This window comes from Cygnus olor, chromosome 29 (assembly GCF_009769625.2).
Source record: "Cygnus olor isolate bCygOlo1 chromosome 29, bCygOlo1.pri.v2, whole genome shotgun sequence".
Lineage (NCBI taxonomy): Eukaryota > Metazoa > Chordata > Aves > Anseriformes > Anatidae > Cygnus > Cygnus olor.
The window spans coordinates 306,446-328,305 of NC_049197.1; the positions used below are offsets into that span (position 1 = coordinate 306,446).

The 21,860-nt window shown below is 51.5% G+C and overlaps 2 protein-coding genes across 4 annotated transcripts in view; one reads left to right on the forward strand and one right to left on the reverse strand.

Moving 5' to 3' along the window:
- The window catches only part of LOC121061215 (keratin, type II cytoskeletal 80-like), a 46,774-nt gene extending 33,345 nt beyond the window's left edge, over positions 1–13,429 (forward strand). Inside the window, exon 8 of the mRNA XM_040539771.1 lies at positions 13,319–13,429. The gene's annotated coding sequence lies outside the window, so the exon portion shown is untranslated. The remainder of the gene's footprint in view (positions 1–13,318) is intronic.
- Positions 1–19,095, reverse strand: part of BCDIN3D (BCDIN3 domain containing RNA methyltransferase) — a 38,962-nt gene extending 19,867 nt beyond the window's left edge. Inside the window, exons 1-2 of one of the 3 annotated variants that reach the window (XR_005815002.1) lie at positions 18,875–19,009; positions 13,321–13,428 (exon numbers count right to left, since the gene is read on the reverse strand). Coding sequence is in view for 2 of the 3 variants with exons in the window: in XM_040539803.1 (XP_040395737.1) it covers positions 16,059–16,664; positions 18,875–19,066 (798 nt within the window). In the remaining variant the exon portion in view is untranslated. Of the gene's footprint in view, positions 1–13,320; positions 13,429–15,418; positions 16,915–18,874 lie in introns of those variants that run through there. The other 2 variants (XM_040539803.1, XM_040539804.1) reach the window with 2 other exon arrangements.
- Between the last annotated feature and the right edge of the window lie 2,765 nt (positions 19,096–21,860).

The following is a 21,860-nucleotide window of genomic DNA, read 5'->3' on the forward strand; positions in this document are numbered from 1 at the left end:
TAAGGGAGCTTCAGCTTTGGGACGTCCTCAGCCTGTCTTTGGATCAGGGGAGTAGGGGACTTCCACAGATCACCCCATCACAGCTGGGATTCCCAGCGCTACCAAAACCAGCGAGTGACAGGGCTGGCAGCCTTCTAGCCCAGCAGCTCCCAGTCCTGGTACTGCAGTTCACTGCCTCAGCCCTGCAAGGAATGAAGGAGAAGGTTTGCCCATCACTTAGAGCCCTCAGATTAGTGAAGAGGAAAAAAAAACAAAACAAACACTCAGACCCAACCTGCTACCAGCCAGGAGGGATGCAGGAGAGACCCTGAGCTGCCAGCCCTGAGCCCTGCAGTCCCGTCTCCAGGCCCCAGCGCCCACCTCTGCCGCAGCAGCACACGTGCCAACTCTGCTTTGACTCCGCATGCCAGCGCCCTGACCAAACGAGCCCAGGAATTTGGAGAAATCAGCGTTCCCTTGTTGTGCTGCCAAGGTTCGGTACCCGCCTGCCAACAATCCTGGTTAGAGAGGGAGAGATTCCAGGAGAGTTGTGTCAGCTCGCTGCCCTTGGGCTTATGGGGTGGGAGTGCCAACAGGTCCCACACCTCCACCTCCAGGCATGCCAGGGACTCACAGCAGCTGCTGCTTCAGTGCTCTCCCCACCCAGCCCAAATACCTGCATTTCCACAAGGCCGTCATGGGCCTGGAGGAAGCCTTACCTGAAACAAAATGGCAGCAGGGCTGGCCATTTGATGTTTGCCCATATTTCATGCTGCGCAGCCCTCCAGGAGAGCAGAGCCCCAGTGTGGGGGCAGAGAGGGTGCGGACCAGCTCGTGTGGGAGGGCAACGTTTTGTTCCCTGGAAGGCATGAGTCCAAGCGATGGTGCTGCTTAGTTCCCAGCACCTCCTGACCTACCCTCCCCACTCTGCGCACACCATTTATGCTACAGAGCAACATCAGCCAGTGGCAGGGGGAGTCTGGGGGAGCCCAGAGCAAGAAGCAAAAGGGCACTGGGAAAGGCAGCAGCTCTGCCCATGGCTGGCAACATGAACAAGACTATCCTGGCCTGGTGGGAGAGGAACATGGATTGGGGTCTATGCCCGTGCTAAGCTCCAACCTCCATTGAAGCTTGGCAAGGTAAGCCTGTCCAGAGTGCAGTCGTGAGGCCAGAGGCAGATTTGTGCGAGCTGGTGGCCATTTTGCTGAGCAAACAAGGGAAAACAGAAAGAAGGTCACATCAGTGATCAGGGATGAGACTGCAGCTCAGATCGGGGCCTGTTTGTACCACGTTTTGTATGCTCCAAGCTCAGCATGCCCCAGGGCCTATTTACAACCTCAGACCCATCGTCTTCGCCCTGCAGAGATGTTAGCCAGGTCTATGGGACAGCTTTCAACTGTGGAGCCCAGCAGCACATCATCGTGTGGACTGCACACCTTCACTAGTGGCTTACCTGGCTAGCAGGCACCATTAGCAGGGAAGACCAGGTGCCTTCTGCCTCTGCAGACATCAGTGACCAGAAGTTCTATCTGGGGTTCAGAGCTTGTTCTCTGCATGCTGAAGTCTCAGCTACTGCCTCTTATCTACTAACTTTAAGCACGGCGACTCCAGCACCTCACATCCCTCAAAATCCTCACCAGGAACACCCAGGCACTCATGAGGAGTTTCAGTAGGTGGAAGGAGCCGAACACCCAGCACACGTCCGCCCTCGGGAAGCGCTGGCGGTTCGGGCCCAGAGCGCCCAGCTGCGCTCCCTTCGCAGCCCGAGGGATCTCTGCAACGCACAGCTCCGCCAGGCAGCCTCCAAACCCGAGGCAGCAGATTGAGCCGAGATGAACGGAGGGGCCTGGGTGAGCTGGGGCAGTGCCCAGCGCGTAGGGCAGGGTAACAGAAAATATTTGAGATTGCAAGCTGGACGAGGTGAGTCACACACAAGGACAGGCGGTCCGGCTGCCGGAGCTGCCTGCTCGACTCTCCACCCCTACCAGCACGGTACCCTGGGAAGGAGCTAACCGTGGGAACTGGGCTATCACAGCAGGCCAAGCGAGTACAAAAACATCATGGCTGTTGCTGAGAAGAGATTAAAACTGTCCATCTCTGCAAAGCAGCGACTTAGTGAGAGGAGCGAAACCCCCGAGCTCAGCAGGTCTAGGTGCTCGAGATTGGCTGCTCAGCCTGGCAGGATCCCCGTGGCGATCAGCCAGGTATTCATAACATAATGGGAACGGTGCTCACCCGTTCCTGCTGGGGCCTGCGTGTGTTTGCGAGATCTCGCTGACACACCCTTCAGTTCAAGGCTTTGGAAAAAAAGCTCAGCACCTGGGGAGGAGGGGGAAAAAGAAAAGAAGGAACCACTTCAGAGCTGAGGAATCCCGGCTGTGACTCACTGCGGGGCGGGCGGCGGGGGCTCTGACGCAGGAAGCAAACAGGGCTGGGAACGCCGGGGAGAGGGTCAGGGCAGGCTGCCTGCAGCGCTGCGAGGGGGTGCCGTGGGGCAGGGCAGCCCCCTCTGCTGAAGGACACCTCCGCTGGACCCCCTCAGCACCCAGCCTCGCATGCAAAGGGCAGCTGGTGCCACAGGGACTGACTCCAGCTCATGGAAATAGCCCTGAGCATTTTTCAGAGTTAGCAAGCCTGGTCTGCATGCTGCCCACGTGCCCGGCTCTCCCACCTGCATGGCACAGAGATCGACACCAAGAGTGCCCAGAGCTTCCTTCTTCTCAAAGATTTCCCACTCTGGCAGTGTCCCAGTGCAACACCGAGACCATCTGTGGCCAGCGATCTCTCTGCCACCCAGCAAACGTGTGCCCCTGTGAGGTGTCCCAGCCAACACACACAGGAAGAAAGCTCACACTTACAGGGAGTATCAAACATCTGGGGCTCGGTTTCCAGCTTTCAGTGTACCCAAGTTCACCCACCGTGATCTGTCAGCTCCCGTGTGCAGGGTGAGCACCGAGGGCTGAAGGACACCACAAGCAATGCAAGATGAATCACAGAATAACCTGTGTTGGAAGGGACCCCCAGGGCTCACTGAGCCTGACTCCACCAAGGGCTCCATACAGGACCACTCCAAAATCAGACCCTACGTCTGAGAGCGTTCTCCAAACACTTCCTGAACTCCTGCAGCTCGGTGCCATCCCTGGGGAGCCCATCCCAGTGCCCGACCACCTCTGGGTGCAGAACCTTTCCCTAACACCCAGCCTGACCCTCCCCTGTCCCAGCTCCATGCCGTTCCCTCGGGTCCTGTCACTGTCCCCAGAGAGCAGAGCTCAGCGCCTGCCCCTCAGCTCCCCTCGTGAGGGAGCTGCAGGCCGCCATGAGGCCTCCCCTCAGCCTGCTCTGGGCCAAACAAACCCAGGGACCTCAGCCATTCCTCACACACCCTCCCCTCCAGACCCTTCACCTTCTTTGTTGCCCTCCTTTGAAGGCCCCCTGATAGTTTTAGGGCCCTCTCATACTGTGGCACCTGCGCCCAGCGCTCGAGGTGAGGCCGCAGCAGCGCAGGGCAGAACACTGCTTTGGAGCTTTTTGTGTACGTTACAGGGGTTAGAAATACAAGACAAGGAGCCAGGTAACACCAGATCAATCCAGTGCTCCAGATCTACTCTAGATTTACACCTGCCTGGTCCCACTGGCCTCAGGAAGGTGTAAATCTGCATTCCCTTTGCGCTTCACTGGTTAGAAACCTGCTTAGCTTCACTGAAGCTGGTGTTGCTGCACCAGTTTATCCCCCAGTGCCAGGTCTCCCACTAGGTGGAATTGTTTCAAGTCCTGGCTCTTGATATCAGGGGAGCATGGAAGAACAGTTGCTCTTCTCCTAGCTTAATCTGAAGCTTTAGCCTACCACCAACAGAAAACACTCAAAAACTGAAACCCCAGAAGACTTGTAAATCAGACAATGAGGTACAGTGCCAAATACGTTTTTCTTTAAGAACTGTGGACCACAAGGCACTAAAAAACCTCAAGTTCATTTAGCCTTGGACTTGCTCAGAAACCTGAACCCCTGTGGCATGCAACACATTTTCCCCTCTCAGGAACTAGACCTGAGCTAGCACCACACAAGCCCTTTGCTCCCACAAATGGACTCTCTTCATCCTCCATGCCAGTGCTTTCTGCTTTCCCCAATCCAGTCTCGAGCACACCAAGGTGCTGTGGAGTCCTTGGCCCCTCTTGACTCTGGATGGAACAGAAAGACTCCATCCATGCCACGCTGGCAGCTTCCCGGACAGCCAGCTCATACTTATGACAACAAACGCTTACGGGACATGTTCTGACCTGAGTGCTGAATTCAGTTCTCCCTGGAGGATTCGCCCACGTATGTATCTGGAGCGTGCTCTGCAGATTATACAACATGTTATCTAGGGCAGCAATGCCAACAGGACCCAGAGAAAAGCCCTCGACCTTGCACAGTCCAGTTGGACCAAGGTAGAGGATTCAGTGGCTGGCAACACTGAAGTTTCACATAAAATGCCTGATTGTAACCCAGGAACATGAACTTCAAACTTTCTGGAAGCTTCTTAGTCCTTGATGAGACCTTAAGCAGAGTTAAGAAACTCAGGGCCATAGTTTTGAATGAATAAACCAGACCTTGACTACAGCAAAGCCCCAGCCCTCTGTACTGGGAAAAAGCCTGGTTCCCAACTGGAATTGCCTCTTGGCTGCATCTCCTTTTCACCGCTTGGTTCTGGGAAAGGTCAGCATTTTAATCATCCCTTCCTATAGCAGGCTGATCTGTTCCAATCTGGCAAGACCCCCAATTCTTCACTCATGAAAGGAAAACAGCTCATGGCAGCCTGGCTGTGCTTGTCCATCCAGGTCCTCCAGCTGCACAAGGAAGAGGCAGCGTCAGCACAGGAAGACCCATGCCGCTCCTGAGCTTTCTAAAACCCCCTTATCGTCATAGCTCCTGAGAGCTCAATCCTGAGATTAACCTGGAGCAGGTCATTGACAGCACCAGCAGAACAGTTGTTGGGACCAGCATGCAGCAGTATTGAAGATGCTACTGTCCACAAGCAGCAGAGGTAGCAGACAAACTAACTCCAGTGTGACTGTTCTCAGCACTATGCCACCACCTTGTTCCTGATTTATGCTGCTAATAATAGGCATTGGCATGTCCTTTCTCTGCCAGCTTAAACCCAAGAGGAAGTAAAATTTCACTGAACCTTGACTACAGCAGCGCAGTGGGCCTAGAGTCCCTGGGGAGTTCATGGGAGATGGACTAGGCCCCTTTGGGAGTTACTTTTGTGCCAATTTCTCTGCAATTTACTGAGAAGTCTGAGCTTTCTGCAAACCATCCCAGCCATGCAAAGAATGGGGTGGGAATGTTTTGACAGTCTTGGATCAGTTACAGATCCCACCCAGCTGTGTCCAGGCTCACCTTCTAGTGCTCTCTGCCCTCTTGTTTCCCAGCAACATTAAGCAGAGGGCAATTCAGATAGCCTAATGTTGCTCAGAAGAGACGTGGGGAGCTGCTACAGAAACACTGACTACCACTATAGAATTGCCAAACTAAAAAAAAAAAAAAAGAAGAAACCGCCTAGCAATTGCCGCTTGGAAAGGAGGGAGGACAAAGCCCATAGGGGTTCTTCCTTCTTCAGCACTTTGGAATTTAATAGATAACACTGCAAGGAACAAACACGGTACAGATCAGAGTGAATATGCACGGCTGTCAGGCCCAGACACAATTGGTGCATGTGAATGAGCATCTGAGGCTACACCTGCGTCTGTTAGTGTGTGCACAAACACACCTATGTGCACAGATGCATGTGGAAGCACCTCTAAACCCCAGCACTTGTCTGCATGGGCTGCCAAGCTCACCCCTGGGCAATGCCACCAGTTAACTGGAAAGCTGAGGAGAGACTTGGCCTGGCAGCAAGGAAAGGGGAATGCTTGGGGCAGGTCCTGGCTGTTGGTTAGAGGTGAAAGAAGGACAGAAAGGCCCCAGATTAGCCTGGAGTGAATTCCCTTCCACAGTATTAAGTGTACTTTGCACCTCTAGCTGCTAAGCAGAAGGGACGAAAACATTCCCCCCTCACCAAAAACAAAACCCAAAAAACCCTAACAGATGCAGAATTTGTGCCATCTGACCAGAGGTATTCAGCAGTAGATTCTCCATAGGTAAGCTAATCCTTGCGTACATCCCTAACTTCACTAAAGCAGATTCTCACCTTCCTGGGGTAGCTCAGCCCCAACTCCTGTTACTCCCATTACTTCCTCTGCTTCACATTTGCTGCAGCTGAGGTCAGAACCAAAGCTGACACATTCCCTTATTCTTTGGTGAATCCTACACTGTAAAAAAAAAAAAAAATCAAGATCTTTCTACACTTTCAGAGCAAACAGCTGCTTTTTGCAGAGCAGAACAGACATGTCTAATGCATATGTAGACAACTGCCCCTGTTCTTGGTGTTTATCATCTAAGAAGCCTTGCAGAATCACATTTGTTTAGTCTGGGGTGAGATCCAAGTCCAGCTTCAGATGTGGATCTAGATTTCACAACTGGCCTCTGTTCCTCTAATGCACAATACCAGCCTTTCTACCTGAACAAAAAACCTGCAAGGTTTAATGGACCTTTGGACCCAGAGCTCATCTGCTGAGCTAAGGGGGTTGCACGGATACAAAACCTGGTGAAGGTGTCTGAAGCAGCCCTACAGAGCTCCTTTCAGCTCTCAGACACAGGTGAGAGCTTTCCTGAATGCACAGGACTGTATTACAGTTAGCAACAGCGACCAAATACACCTGATGAACCACGACAGGCAAGACAGAAAGACCAGGAGCGACTTCGGTACTCCTAACAGCAACAATGAGTATAGCTGGGGATGTTTGGGAATAAGCAGCCCCCTGCACACCCCCACACGCTCCCCAGCCCAGGCAAATCCTGCTCTGAAGCCAGGAGAGCAATCGGGGCAGGCAGACAGCCCTTGGGCTGGGAAACCTCAGGAGATGCAGCCAGCTCAGGCTTCTCTTTCCACCTCGCTGGGAAAGGACAATGCAGAGGCTGGGCCGCCCAGCCCCAGAGGGCTTTGTCAGCATTGTTCGCAGCACCGACCAGCCTGCCGGCCCCACCTGGCGCTTCCCTTTGTGCATTTGCTGAGCTCTGATCTTACAGCGTCCATTGCCGTGGGGAGGGAACTGCTTGCAACCAGGGCAGACGGCTCCAACCTACTTTCGCAGGTTTTGCGCAGAAGGCGAATCTCATAGGCTTCAAAGCTCCCACATCAGCAAATTGCCTGACGAGCATCTTCCCTGACGTCTTGTCAAAGAAATGCCACAGTGAGGGAAGTGGGGAGGTGTTCTCTCATACACGGGGGTGCCCAGCCTCTGGGCTACGTTCAGGAACGGCTCTGCTGCTGCTCCTTTCCTTTCCCCAAGCCACTCAGGCACAGATCAGTCTGCTCATTGCCATCTTCACTGCCCCCCATCCCTGTTTTGCCATCATGCAACCACAGTGCAGGTGCCTCTGCCCCACAGCAGGTGCAAATGCAAAGCAGTTCCTGCGATGGGGTGAAATGGGTCATTCTCCTGCCTTATCACACAGCCAAATTTGTATTTCTGTTACGTGATATCCATAGACATATCACAGGGAGAGGAATCAGAACGAGCTCTCCATTACCTCTCTCAAGGGATCTGATGGCCTGAAGTTGAGCATCAGTGGGACTTGATGGTCTTAGGTCTTTTCCAACCTAATTCTGTGGTTTTACCTCTGCTCTTTAAGAGCCAAAGGCTGTGAGACTGCCCTGAGATGATATTGCACCAGGGGCTGCAGCAGCAGCTGATGGGCTCAGGGCACCCGCCTGCCCTGTGCCCTGAAATCAGGGCAGGGAGTTGATGGGAACCAGGTTCTGCATCAGCTAGCTGCTCTGCTGAGGACAGCTGTGACCGCCACCAGCCTAATTCCACAGGGAACATGAGGCCCTCCGTAAATCCCCACGTACCCTCCTGGTATGCGTCTTCTCTCCTCCCTACTTCTGCACACACACACCCGCACATACACAACATTAACAGGTTTACTAGCGGTTTTACGAGCATTTACACACTCCATAAAGCATTCTCTTTGCCTTGCAGTTGTGCCAGCTCTTTGTAAATCCTTAATACTCCTCCTTTTGAACCTGGAAGAGAACCAGGCCGCTTCTACCAATACTCTTCATGGTAGCTTATAGTTTGCAGCTCCTTAAAAAGACTTTCCTCCCTTTCCCCAAACCTCTACCCTTCTGAGTCATGCTCCGCACAATGCCTGAAGTCAGCACTTCACATAAACCAGCTGAAGCTGGTCTTTGGAAAAAACGCAGACACATACATACACAGCACAGAACAGCTACCAGCCAGGACCTGCAGCCTTGGCAAAGAGCAGAGCGAGTTTGCTGGTGACAGCACCAGCTAGAAACGCAGATCAAGAGAGAACACGGAGAAGCAGAGCAGCTCTCCGCTCCCCACCTCCCCCCAAGGCAAAGATCAGTGTTTGGGACACCAACCAGTCACCTGGGAAACTGGCAATGGGGGAGAGAAAGACCTCGCACAGGCCTGCTTTCCCTTTGCATTACTCTTCAACCTACAGCTCAGGTAAATGGGTCCTTTAACGATCCGGGGCTGGGAATCCCCCCAGATGAGTTCTGCCCTGATGTTATTCAAGGTCAGATGAGACTGAGCCACCAACCTTCCTACTTCCAGCACCGATAGTACCATCCGCAGGAGAAAAGAGCTCATAAATGCAGGGCCAGGAGGGGCCCCCGGGAATATCTAATTTGATTCCCAAGTCTCCTCCGCCTTTACTCTCCTTTTCTTCCTCCCATCTTCAAAGCAGCTCCAAGTCTCACCACTCCTGTGAGGTCCCTGATTCCTCTCACTAAGCAGAGCCTTTCAGACAGTATCTCTTCTACTCGAGGCCGAATACTTTATTGCACATTTCAATGCGATCAGGTTCAACCACTCTGCTCCCAGATGGCTTTGCTGTGAAGGCAAAGTTTGCCTTGAGCGCTGCCACAGGACGTCACAGAAGAAGCCAGACCATTCTGGAAAGTCCCGCAGAAAGGTCTGAGAAGCAGGGGTTGTTTGAGGCACAGCAGAAAAAGTGTTTTCACAGGTCAGCAGGACTGTCCTGATCCAAGGACAAGGCTGTGCATGGAGGTGATCTGCAGTGGCCTCAAAAGATCTAGGGCAAACAGAAGGCAATTCTCTTCTCCAGCATTTGTCCTGTGTACCAACAGTTGGTACTCTGAGGAAAAGACTAAGCAGCATCTGCTCAAGCGATGGTCAAGAAAAACGTAGAGTTAAAACTCAACCTGAGTCAGTAAGGAATGCACGGCAGGTCCCGCTCTAGGGGCTGGAGGACAAAAATAATTCAGCATCTGCCCTACTTAGCCTCCCCGGACAAGGAGTCAGCACTGGTCAGGCTGGGAATGTCCAGAACGCAGCGGTTACTCCAGCATATCAGTCCCAGGAGATCCAAGAGCCCGGATAATTGTCCCCACACACATTCCTGAAAAGCCCTGGCTACTTTCAAATAGTGCCCCGCTAATTCACTTGCTCTGTGAGCCGGCAGCAATTAGCGTAACGCAGCGGCAGCCGCGCAGAGCAGACCTCCTGCCCCGGTACCATGGCTGCAGAAGGGGACTGATGTTCTCAGGGGGCGATCAACCCCAGGTCCCACACAGGGGAACACCCATCCAGTTCCCCTGCACCTTTTTATGCACGTCTCTTGCTCCGGTGGGACACAAAGATGATGGCTGCACTAGGAGGGCACGTCAAAACCTTCGCTCTCCCATCAGCGTTACTCACAGAGGATACGGGAACTCCTCACGTGCAACCAGGGGTCACTGCCCTCACACCTACCACCTCAGAGATGGGCCTTTCCCACCACCATCTCCCATGCCTGAAACATGGATCTTCTAGGAGGCAATGCAGATTAAAGGGACACTGAGAAAGAGTTGAGCAGTCTCAAGGGGCAGCCAGGAGAGGAGCCGCCCTGCTTACTTCCTTTTGATCTCCCCGGAGAACACCAGGAGCTGCCCTTCTCTTTTGATGTGTCACCCTGCAGCTTGTTCTCTCGCAGGAGGGCAGGCCTGTTGCAGCATGACTGCTTCCGGATTTCAGCTGCTGGGGTAACAAAGCTGCATTTCAGCAGCTTCTGTACATTTCACAGACTTCAGGCTCTGGGTTGACCCCAGGGGTGGAGGGAAACTGAGAAGGCCGAGGAGGGACACCACCCTCAAACTCAGCTCTAAACCCTTATCACTCACATGGAAGACGCATAACTTGCTACTGCAACAATAAAATAGAATGACTTAACCTGGCATCACGAAGCGCTCCATGCCAGAACACAGGGTAGATGATCTGCAGTGCCATGCCTAGTCTTTGGCCCACCACATACAACTTAGATGAAGGAGGTTAAATAAGTGCCTTTGCAACTGATTGAAAATGCATTCTGCTGTGGAAGCATGAGTAAGATCCCTCCTTACCTTCCCTGCTTCACAGGAGTTCAGAAAACTGCGCTGCTCTGAAAACATTATCCCTCAAAATAAAACCTTCTGCCCAGAGTCAGGCTGCCTCGTTAAAGACCCAAGGATGAAGCAGTTTTATTGCAACTCAGAATAAAAATCCAGCCAGCTGATAACATACACATTGTAAGCTAGATCTACAACTGCTCAAACTCTGATTGTCAGGTCGACACAGACCATGTCTGCACATCACTTGACATTCAGAGCTCAGGAGCTTAGCACACAGATCTCAGGTTATCCCTCCCTGTGAAATAAAGGGCGCAAGATGACAAGTCCAAGGAAAGAAGCAGCTCACCAAAGTCCTGCAGCCAGCTGGTGGCAAGGCCAAGAAAGGAACCCACATTTCCCACCCTAGAGCGAAGATCTTTTAGACCCGACCGCCTTCAGTACTTGTCAAAGCATTATAAGCATATTCTGAGCCCAGACCATGACCCCAAGCTTTCTCCTTCAAACTCAGGACCCCTTTGGACTCCAGGCCTAGTGGGTGACCCAGCTCCAGCAGGACACCGGCACAGAATTAACTCCAAGAAACTTCAGCGTGAGCTGATAAGAGGTTTGTTGGGAAGCCAAACCTCCTGCCCATGTTAGCACAAGTGAATCTAATGAAAAAGCTGAGGTGTCTGGAATGAAACCCCAAAGACTCAGGCGTGAGCCCAGTGGCAGGACAGACCTCCCACACACCACTTATCTGCCTGTAAACTTCTCCATTAGGTCCAAAGAGACTGCATCTAAGCCTCTGAGACTCGAAGAGTCCATTCTCGCCTAGTCATCAGACTTGAGTGTACGTGGCTAAGCCGCATCGTTCCCCTCTGACCTCCCAAGTGCTCCTCATTTGCAACTAGGCCAAACAAGAACAGCCCTCAGCACAAGTCCAGGGTCCAGACTCACTCCTTGGATTTGCAGCTGGTCTCTCCTGCAAGACCCTTCCAACTCTGCCAAAGGGGATCTGTTTCCTCACACCACCAGCTCACCTAGCAAATCAAAACAAAAAGCAAGGGAACTGGCTCACACCTGGTAGAGAAAAGGTATTGTGTTTGTTTCATGGCTGCTATTTCTCAGGCTTACAACGTGCCAGGAACTGATGCCCATGCTTCATGGGGTTTACACCTCTCACTTTTCTCCTTTAATTCACAGGCAACAAAGTTCCAGGAAGAACAAGAACAAACTTGCTCTCAGCTGAGCAAAGGAAATCCGAAAATCTGCAGCTTCTGCCACACAAGCCTGTAGTGACAAGTCGCTGGGTTTCCAGCTAGAGGAAGCTGCTTATGGGAGCAGACACACTGCTGCCAGCTCTCAGTTCCTAAACTTGGTTCCTCCACTCCTGGGCTGGTCACACATTCTGGGGAAAGTTGAATTAGACCATTTTTAAACCCTGTCACCATTTAGAAATGCTGATGAACAGCACTTGCAAGGCTGTCAACATCTACGTGCGCAAGAATGGAAGCAGGCTGCAGGGAGATAGGTGTTTACAACAGTCATTTGATCTGGCAGCTGTTAACGTTAAACTGATAAAGTTGCTGCTATTGCACCACATTTAAGCACTAAATTCTTCCCCACTCAGTGAATCCCTTGTTCTCATCCAGCACAAGAATCTAGGAGACAGAAAACTGTCCCAGCATGAAAGTTAAAAAATAAGAACTAATTTAAAAAAGGCCCTCTCATTTACTCCATCGAAGTCTTACTTCCTACAAAGGCTGGAAGCCACAGCAGAATCACCCAGAAACTGGCACCTCTGTGTTCCCAGCCCAACTTTCATGCTGGCCTGCTCAGGACTCAACGCCTTACCTCTACTGTCTAGATTGTTCCATCCAAGGAAATAGGATAATTAAATGTGACTTGCTACACAGCAGTGGTGTGAGACTTAATTAGTCAGAACACTTTGAACGTACAGTACCTAATTAATATCTGAAGTGGCTGCAATGATTATTATGAACAATGGCATAGCTCACAGCTGATGGTACAGCTCAGCTCATCAGTATTTTTCATTCTCAAAAGTGCTGTGCAAACACCCAGCCAATTCTCCCCATCAGGAATCTCCACAGCGGTGGGTGGATATCGAGCTCATGTCAGGGACGGGAAAACTGAGGCGAGGTCTGATGGTGCCCAGCAACAAACCTCAGAGCCTGGGAACCTGACAAAGCACTTGCGTGGGAAATCCCGGCTTGCTGCTGAGGAGGAACAGGGCACCATCCTGACAGTCCCACCCCAGTGCCACGCACCATTTTGCACCTGCCTGGAAATGCTCACCCACATGTGCTCCGTGCAAGGGGCAACCATTGTGCTGGAGCCATGGGGTAGGAGGCAGCAAGCAGGAGCTCCTCGTTACCCTTCCAGTGTGCAAGCACACGTACATACACACACACACCCCATGACACGAAATGAGCGAGCCGAATGGCAAAGGGACCTAGATGTCAGCACTGTCTGACGCCATAAGCTCCCGGCTGAGAAATGAAAGCACATTTGCATCTCCCTCGTATTAGCAGCAGCAGCAGCCACCACCAGGCTGGCCCCATCCTCGTGTCACAGAGATGAGCGAGCAGGACTTTCAGCACAGAGGCCTCTGTGCCAGCTGTGCCGTCCCTTACCCCAAATACCCTGGGCTCTACATGGCTAGCCACCCCCACAGCCTCAACCAAGCAAGGGACACCTCCATTTCCCCATCTGTACGAAGAACTACCGCCACCCAACTCTGCAAAGTGCTCTGAGCAATATGGAGCAGGAGTGTTGGTCTTAACCCTCACCTTTACCTTCCTTACGTTCTACCTTCAGGAGGCCTGTGAACACCTTTTAAGCACACTGCAAAATGCAGAGAGTATCGTATATAAAAAATATAAATCATCCAGAGCCTTACATAAGTTCTGCAGCTGAGATCCACAGCCTTTCTTCTGCTGCTGTGTCATGGAGCTGGGTCCCACCTGTCTCATCTTGTGACAGCTTCCTGCAGAGCAGAAGCAGCAAGCTGAAAAGAAAATAGAGATGATTTTATTTTTTTTTTTGAATACTGTTTGCTAAAGGACTGACTCTAGTCTAAGCTACTCAGTATCTCAAGAAATACAGAGAGATTCATGTTGACATTATTTTGAGCTGTATTTGTGGCAATATCCAAAGAACAGAAACAAAACATACTGCTGTGCCGAAGTCAAACAGAGCTGCTTTTGGAGCTCAGCCATTTCTGAGACAGTTGGACATATTGATATGAGCAATTTAATAGTCCAGACTTGAGACAGATAAGAAGTCATCACACTTATATACACACTAGGCTGGTCTGCATGTCTGTACACAGCCAGCATAGAAAGGCTGCAAAAAAAAGAAAAAAAACACCATTATGTTAACAATGAGCAGCCCACAGGGATCACCCAGGCAGATACTGATCTATCGCTCAGCGCAGAAGGAACATAAAACAGGCTCTCTTTGAAGAGGAAGGTCATTCCAGACGGTGCAAGGAAAGTCTCCTGTGTGTAATTCTTTGGGTTGTCTACCTTCCTAGCAACTCCTTATCCAATTTTTCACAGACAACTGTGTAAATCCCCATGCAGAAACGAAGAGCAGAAAACCCTGCTCACCCCTTTAAATTTGAGGGCTGAACAGATATAGTCCAGGTCTATTTTCTAAATATTTCAAACTTCACAGAGAACCACAACGGGTATTGACACAACCTAACAAAAACATCTCAAGGGCTGGGGCCACGGGATGCGTGATGCTCCAGTGCCACCAGCTGCACAGCGCAGGGAACAGCACCTAAGCAGAACGAAGGGGAGGCTGAGCTGCCTCCGTGCTGGGTGAGCCAACACCCCTCGAGTCAGCAGAGCTTACCCGTAGGTTAGCGAGTGGCAGATGAGGTGCTTAATTACCAAAGTGATAAATGATATTTATATGTAACGTGAGAGAGAGAGCAGGCACTTGGGTGAACCCCCAGGGAAATACATGAGGAATTGATTTTCCCTCCCCTCCCACGAGGGTAGTAAAAGCAGCGCAGACTTTAAAGTCGTTTTTAAGAAAATTAACAACCACCACCAGGATAGACGCATTTGTTTGCAGCTGAGTGGGCTGAGGAACCCTCAACAGAAGAGCCTTCCTGACTCCTGGTGGGAGTCCGAAGTATTTTCCTAGAGAAGTAGAGCACTGTGGAAATTGCATTTATAAGAGCCTCAAAGCCTTTCTGTGACCCTGCTCAGTCCCTTTAAACACATGCACACACCCACACGAGCATTTTTTCACAAATCCATTCATGGATCCCAGCAGCTTCTCATCCAGAAGTCTGTGTGCAGCCAGGGAGAGCACTCACATGCTTTGCTCTTTAATCTGAGATCATTATGGAGGAAATCAAACTGTGAGAGTAAACAACCGGGAAGTCCCCGCCAGGACATAAACTGAAGTGACCGGAGTTTCCCTGCCCTATGCACGGGCTCACCTGGGCACGAGAACTGCTAGACAAGAGCACCTCCTGCAGGAGATGTCCCCCTCTCCAGCTTCCCGTGCCACAACGCTCCGGGCACATAGCTGGGCTTCCCTCTCACTTCACGGCAAGGAAGCTGCGGAACTCAGAAATTCGCAGGAGTCATCGGTTATCTATTTCTGCGTGTCATAGTACACTCATGGAAAGTTTGTAATCTGTTTAAACACCACCACAGAAGCATGACTCCTACTTACTACAAAAGCTAACAAAACCACTAACTAGGTGTGAACAAAAGCCAGTCGGGAGATTAAGTGAAATTAAGTTAAATTAAGACATTTTGCTTAGGTGTTTTTTTATTCTCCTTTCTAGATCTTACTGAATGATAGGAAACAACCCGAAGGTGTCATGGTTCAACCTTAGCCAAACACAGTATCTGAGCTTCAGGCTTACCAAAGCGTCACTTACACCTGCAAATACAATGTAAACTCAGTTACCTGAGACTGCGTAGGTTAGAAAATAATGGGAACAGAAAGATTAAAAAGCAAACAGCTTACTGATAAAATTAATTTTTATTTTAAGGATATAATTACAAAGAGCTCTTACTTTGTTACACACTTGAATGAATACATGCCCTACCATGGAAATCCTTCACTCCTGAGAGATCACGCCACTGACAGCTGCCAAAGCAGACTCCAGGCAGAGGTGCATGGGCTGCAGCCTGACCAAAATGTCAGCCAGACACGCTCTGAAGTGATCCAACTTGCTCACGGCTGGTAAACCAGGTTACACGCTTTCCCAAATTGTTTTATAGAGAAAATAAGACAAAAAGCAGGACGAACAGCACCTCACACACATCGGTAGAATTGTTTTTGCCTTCCCTTTCCTCAGAAAGTTACGTGGACAAAAAAAAAAAAAACGTGTCTCCTTTCATCCAGGGCATATTCTTGGCATACATAGAAAGCACGTATGGAGCAACTCTGATTTCAAGAGCACTTTCTAGGAACAGCAACCTCAGAACCCACAAGGTCACTGCATCATTACAGATGGAAAAGAACCACACACTTGCCTCAAACTCCCTGGGGAGGTCAAGGTCTGACCCCGATCGGGATATAGGAATTCCTGCCCCTGTCTCTAACCAGTGCACAGCTCCTGGCCTGGGAATTCAGGAACACGAGAGGCCATTTGTCAGTCACTTACGACTCCGAGGGCTCCCTGCCCTCTTGATTTGAGCCATTTGATTTAAAAAGCAAGAGGCTTCTGTCCCAGCTGGTGCTCCCAAAGCAACACACCAGCTCCATCGCACACTCCTTCGTTAAGATCTGCGTTATCCTCTCCACCATGTCCCCGTTGATAGCAAGAGATCGGAAGTGATCAAAATCGTTCCTGCCCAGCTTCCGCAGGCGGCGGGCAGCGGCCCTGTAGCACTTCCACGGCTGCGGCTCAATCAGCAGGTACTTGCACAGAGAGGAGAGGAAGGCCAGGAACTCCCTCAGGCCGCTATCCCCGTGATTCAGGTGGATCCACATGGTCACAGACATGCAAAAGCCAATGTCAAAGGTGGAACGGCCAAAACGGCCCAGGTAGGAGCTGAGGAACAGCTCCCTGGAAGTGGAGTCCATGATGTCCAGGTTGGCAAAGGATATGGAGGCAGGGAAGGGGCTGCTCCGCTGAGCCCTCTCAATCAACGCTGCATCAATGTCACAGCACAGAAGGTGCAGATCCTTTCCAGCTGCAGGCTGGTCCGGGCTGCTTTTGTCCTGAAGGCCAAGCAGATGCCTGTACAGAGCCACGCTTAGCTCCTGCAGAAAGGAAAACAACAGGAGTTCACAGGGCCTGCACTGCCTCGGTAACATCGCCAAGCACATCGGATCCCACTCTCAGCAGCAAGGTGCAAGCACCAACTCAGAGCCTTCTCTCGATGAAGTTCAGAACAATAAGCTCACTGACAATCTTCCTTTCTGAAGGGAAAAGCAGCACAGCAGCCCTGACTACCAGGAAGCCAGCCAGAAATTGGAGCTAAACCCCCATCTCCCCTCACGGGGGGGTTTGCTGGAAAAAAAAATTGAGTAAGGTGAATGAGTTGTACTGACACGTCTTGCTGAATATCCCCATCCAATATCAAGGTGAAGACATCACTGGTTTCCCTAGGTGAGCTTCAGAGCTCCCTAGCGAGACTTAGAGCTATTTATAGTGCCTAGTTTAGAATAAATGCATTTCTTACTCTCATGCTAAAGGAAAAGGCATTTCTTGACCATGAGACTGCAGCATCTGAGAATTAATGAGATTTTTCTTCTGAATTTCCTATTGCAGAGTGCGCCACTCAGTGGCGAGCACATTTATCTTTCATTAAAGGAGATCTGATGAAGAAGTTCCTGAATGACATCAAGGAAAACTGTACGTGCACCTAGCTCACACAGGCAGGCAGACAGTGTCCTCTAGTGGTGAGAGAGTCTGTGTATTTCAAAAGAACTGGACTGGGAACACTTTTACCTGACCTGTTCTACAGGTTCGTCTGAAACAGGACCCAGGATTGTCCTTTAGATAAGGCCTTAGGCAGGCCTTCAAACAGCCTGGCAGGGGGCTGGGGAAAGGAGCCTGGGAGAGAAGAGCACGCACGTCCCCAGACAGAATGTAGCTTCATCCTGAATGAATGATTATTTCTAAGTTAACAAGTTTATAAAGTTCTGACCAGGAAAACAAATAACTTTAAAACAGTTATATTAAACATTGCGTCAGCGTTCACCTGAACAACAACACTGCACAGCTGCACACCAAGAAAAGTCACGAGAAAAAAGAAGCGGAAGAAGGCGAAGAAAGACAACGAACTGCCAAAAGAAGGGAAGTTCTAAGTATTCACTAGCTTTGTCACAAAATCCTCACAACCACGTGACCAGGATATCAGCTTCAAGCCCTGTCTGACAGGCAAACAAGGTGATACTATCATACGGAACACATTACGGTGTCTAGTTTCAGGCTTACCCAGCTCCCCTGCTCTTAGGGCAGTCCCACTGCAGCTCTCTGGTGCTCAGGACACCCGCTGCAGGTGACGGGAAGGAGAACAGACCCAGCACAGCCTTTTAAACCGTCTCTCAGCCTCAGTGCTCAGAACAAATGCAGCTCCACCCCTACCTTCACCTTCTCTCACAGGGTGATGGCATCCTGGTCGCCAACAGCCTCACACTGCACTCAGGGGGTCTCTGCCTCAGTCTCTGCTCACCCCTGTCCCAGGCTGCTGCCCACCCCACATCCCCCGGCCCTTCCAGGCTGCTTCATTCCTCTCCAGCTCCCCGGTTCATTTTCCCCCAGCCCTCCTCACTGCGCCCCAACAGCACAGGCCCCTGCACTGCCCTGCTTTCATCGGCCTGCCCTTCCCAACATCCCACGGCAATGCCTCCCACAGTCTTTCCTCCAACACCCCACCACTGCCCACCCCAGCCTTCCCAGTCTGCCCTGCCAACCCCAGCGCCCCAGGCCCCTGCCTCCACCGCTCTGCTCCATCAGCCAGCCCACCACAGCTCGCTGCCTTTTCCTGACTTACAGGTCAGACCCGCTGCCCCACACAGCCCCCAGCTCCCTCACCCTCGCCTGTCTTCTCAGTCTGCCCCATTGCCCCAGAGCGCCGCCTCCCCCCAACTCCTCTCCATGTGCCAATGTCCCCCAGTGCCTCACGCCACCAGCTCCCTCCGCTCTGTCGCTCAGCACCCCAGGGCCCCACACCACCGTCCCCTTTCGCTCTCCCCAGGCCCCCCCCGTGCCCCCCCCCCCCCCCCCATCCCTCACCAGTCTTTCCCTCACCACCCCCCAGCCCCCCTCACGACCGTTCCCCTCCAGTCTTTCCCTCACCCCCTAAGCCCCACCACCACCAGCCCCCGCCCCCCACACCACACCACCCCCAGCCCCCCGACGCCCCCCCCCCCCCCCCCACCTTTCCCCCAGCCCAGGCCGCCACCCCACCTCCTCCACCTCAGGACCCCCCCGTGCCCGCTTCCCCCCTCTCCCGCCCCCTTACCCCCGAATTGCAGCCCACGTCGATGCCCAGCAGCGGGCGAGCTGCCGCGGGGAAGAGCCGCCGCAAGAGGCCGCCGGGCAGGAGGCTGACGCGGCCCTCGGGTGGGTGGAAGCGGGAGTAGTTGGGGAAGTTACCGTAGGGAGCGGCGCCGGGCTCCGAGCAGGGAAGCCCCGCGCTGCTGGGCGCCGCCATTTTGTCTTCCTCCCACGCGAGCGCCGGGCGCGGACCGAGCGGGCGCAGAAAGGTTCCGGGGAAGAAAGGTTCCGGGGGGTCGCGCACGCGCACACCTGGAGTGGAGATGGGGGACGAGGGACAAGGCCTCTGTTGTTATTATTAGTCCTCCTAGCCCAGACTTTGCAGGTCCATTTGTGTGAAAAGAAGAATTTGTAGGATTTTTGCTTAAAAAAAAAATAAAGTGTCCAGTCCCTGTCACACCGGAGCAGGCCAAGGAAGGGCAGCTTCCACCCCCGGGTGTCACCTTTGGCCCTGCCATCTTTGCCCTTTGCCCCGGCGTTGCCATGGTGATGCTGAGGCCTGGTGCAGGAGCACAGGCCCTGGGGGGGCCTGGGGGGGCCTGGGGGTCCCCCAGCCTGGGGCACCCTGGTGGCAGGGCCCTGCAGGAGCCACCAGCTCCAACAGACCACCCGCAGCTGGGCCAAATAAACCATAAAGTTCATTTCGGCTTCCCCCAGCGCCAGCATAGAAACCTGCCTGTGTGTGCACAAACCGATCTCGGGGGCGGCCAGCTCTCTTCTGGTTTATAGAAGCTTTCACAAAATGTTATAAATGTTATTTAAAAACAAAACAAAACAAAGCAAAAACAAAAACAACAACAGAAACATGATCATCCTGGTATTGCTCATCTCCGTAGATAGGTAGCTAGTGGGAGATTTTATAGCAGACAAAAAAAAGAAAGCCTGTAGTTAAAAAGAGGGGTAAAAGACTCCATCGGGGGAAGGTTTTAGGGGAACCTCGGTTCATTTTATGCACCGATGCTGGCTTTTGTTACAGCATGAAGAGCAAGGCAGAGGGCGCCAGGAGCTCAGAAATGGAGGCAAATGCCAGAGTGAAGGTCAGGCCCTTGTGTTTGGCTCTTGCCATGGGAAAAACAAGCAGAGATCTGCAGAAAGTCCCTCCATCCTCGATGCACCTCAGTTATGAAAGGGAAAGAAGACAGCAAGAAGGAAAAAAATACATATATTATATATTTTCCCCTCCTCCTGCGCAAGAGGATTTTATTATTATTTTTTTTTTAAGGTTTCCCCTGAATCTCTCTGGCTGCAATTAGGGCCCCTTAATTCTTGTCCTCTTTGCTATAGGCATAGGAAGCAGCTTGATAACCTTCCTCTTTCTGACCTCCATCACACACTGACGAATCTCTCTATCTCCTCCTTTCTTCCGCATCCCACCTCAAAGTGGTCCCATTACACTTACAACTTTAGGCCAAATTAATGTTTGCCCTATTCCTCAAGAGTCAAGTGTTGAAATTGGACTGAATCATTAGCCTTTTATTCCATTTTTGTTAATTACAGGAGCAGCTGAGCTTAAGTTATCCAACACAACAACACAAAATATTTTCTTGCTGCAGAAAAATGCATCTATGGGCTGGAAAGCCTATATGGGCTGTACCTCACCCTTTAGCCATGCTTCTTAGGAGACAAAATCTCACACCTGCCTTTTGGGCATAGCTCCTTCTAAGGAGCAGAGATCTGTTGCAACAAGATGCTGCAGTTGGTATTGCTCTCCTCTGACAGCTCTGACAGCCTGGGCTAATCAGCCCTCCATGGCTGATGGAGAGAGAGAGGAGATTTCACTGCCCAGTGTAGGCATTGATTTACATCATGTGAATAGCTCTCTGGAGGCTTTTATTTTTTCCCACTCTCTCTAGAGAAAGCTTAGTGCGTCAGGTTGCTCTCCAGAAGCAGTTGGAAATGCTCTTTTAGCAGATACCTTGCTTACAACACTTGCTGGTCTCTACTTAGTTGGTTTTGAATCCTACACTCACTTAAACCAAGTCTGAGCAAGAGCAGATGTTGTACCAAAGGAGACCTTTGGCCCTCAATTCTCAAATACTTTACATATGATGCCTGTGCTGGAGCCATAAGCATTTTATTGCTTCATGTAGGATGTGCGCCTTAGTCATAAACAGAGAAGAGCCAGCCTGGTCTCCACTAAAACTTTAGGCTGTGCCACATCATGCTATAATCTTGTTTATATTTTCTATTTCAGGGGGATGAAGCACCAGCTGTGCAAACAGACCTTCCTTCAGTAAGGAGACCTCACAACAGCACTAACAGTTTTGCAACTATTTATTAGCAATGTTCAGAGAAAATACAAAATCCTATTTACAATGAAATCATAAGAATGGCTGGACAAAAGGATCACAGGGCTACAGAGCTGGGGTCTGGAAGATGCAGACATCAGATAAGGGTCATCCACATGGAGGAAGTGAAGCAGCCCTGCACCTCCCCTGCACAGCGGGTCAGGGAACCCAGGAGAAACCTGCCTATGGCTATGTCTCACCCCTAATCCTGCATTAGCCCCATGGGGACTTCCACCTTCAATCCGAGTGCTCTCAGTGGGCCTGGCATGGGTGGGCTGTGAGCCACGGGGTCAGGACACATGCAAGAAGGGAGCCCTGCAGAGGGTCTCATGAGGGCAACAAGCCATCCCTGCTTGGGTGGCCTGGAGATGCAGCAGGTGCCATGCAAGCTTTTCCCATGTGGAAGCAGAAAGCCAGGAGGTAGCAGCAGCTCAGGCAGCAGCAGAGTTTACTCCACACCAAAAAGAAAAAGAGTAAGAGATCCAGAGTGGGCTGCAGATCTGTGTTCTCATGCAGAAGTCCAAGGTGTTCTGGGCCAGTTTGGAGAAGTCCCAGTGCAGAAAGGGGTCTGCAGAGCTCTGGCCTGGATTATTCTCCTTTGGAGGAGTTTTAGGAATACTTCCGTCAGAACTCTTCACATAATGCCATAATCCTTCCTCAAAA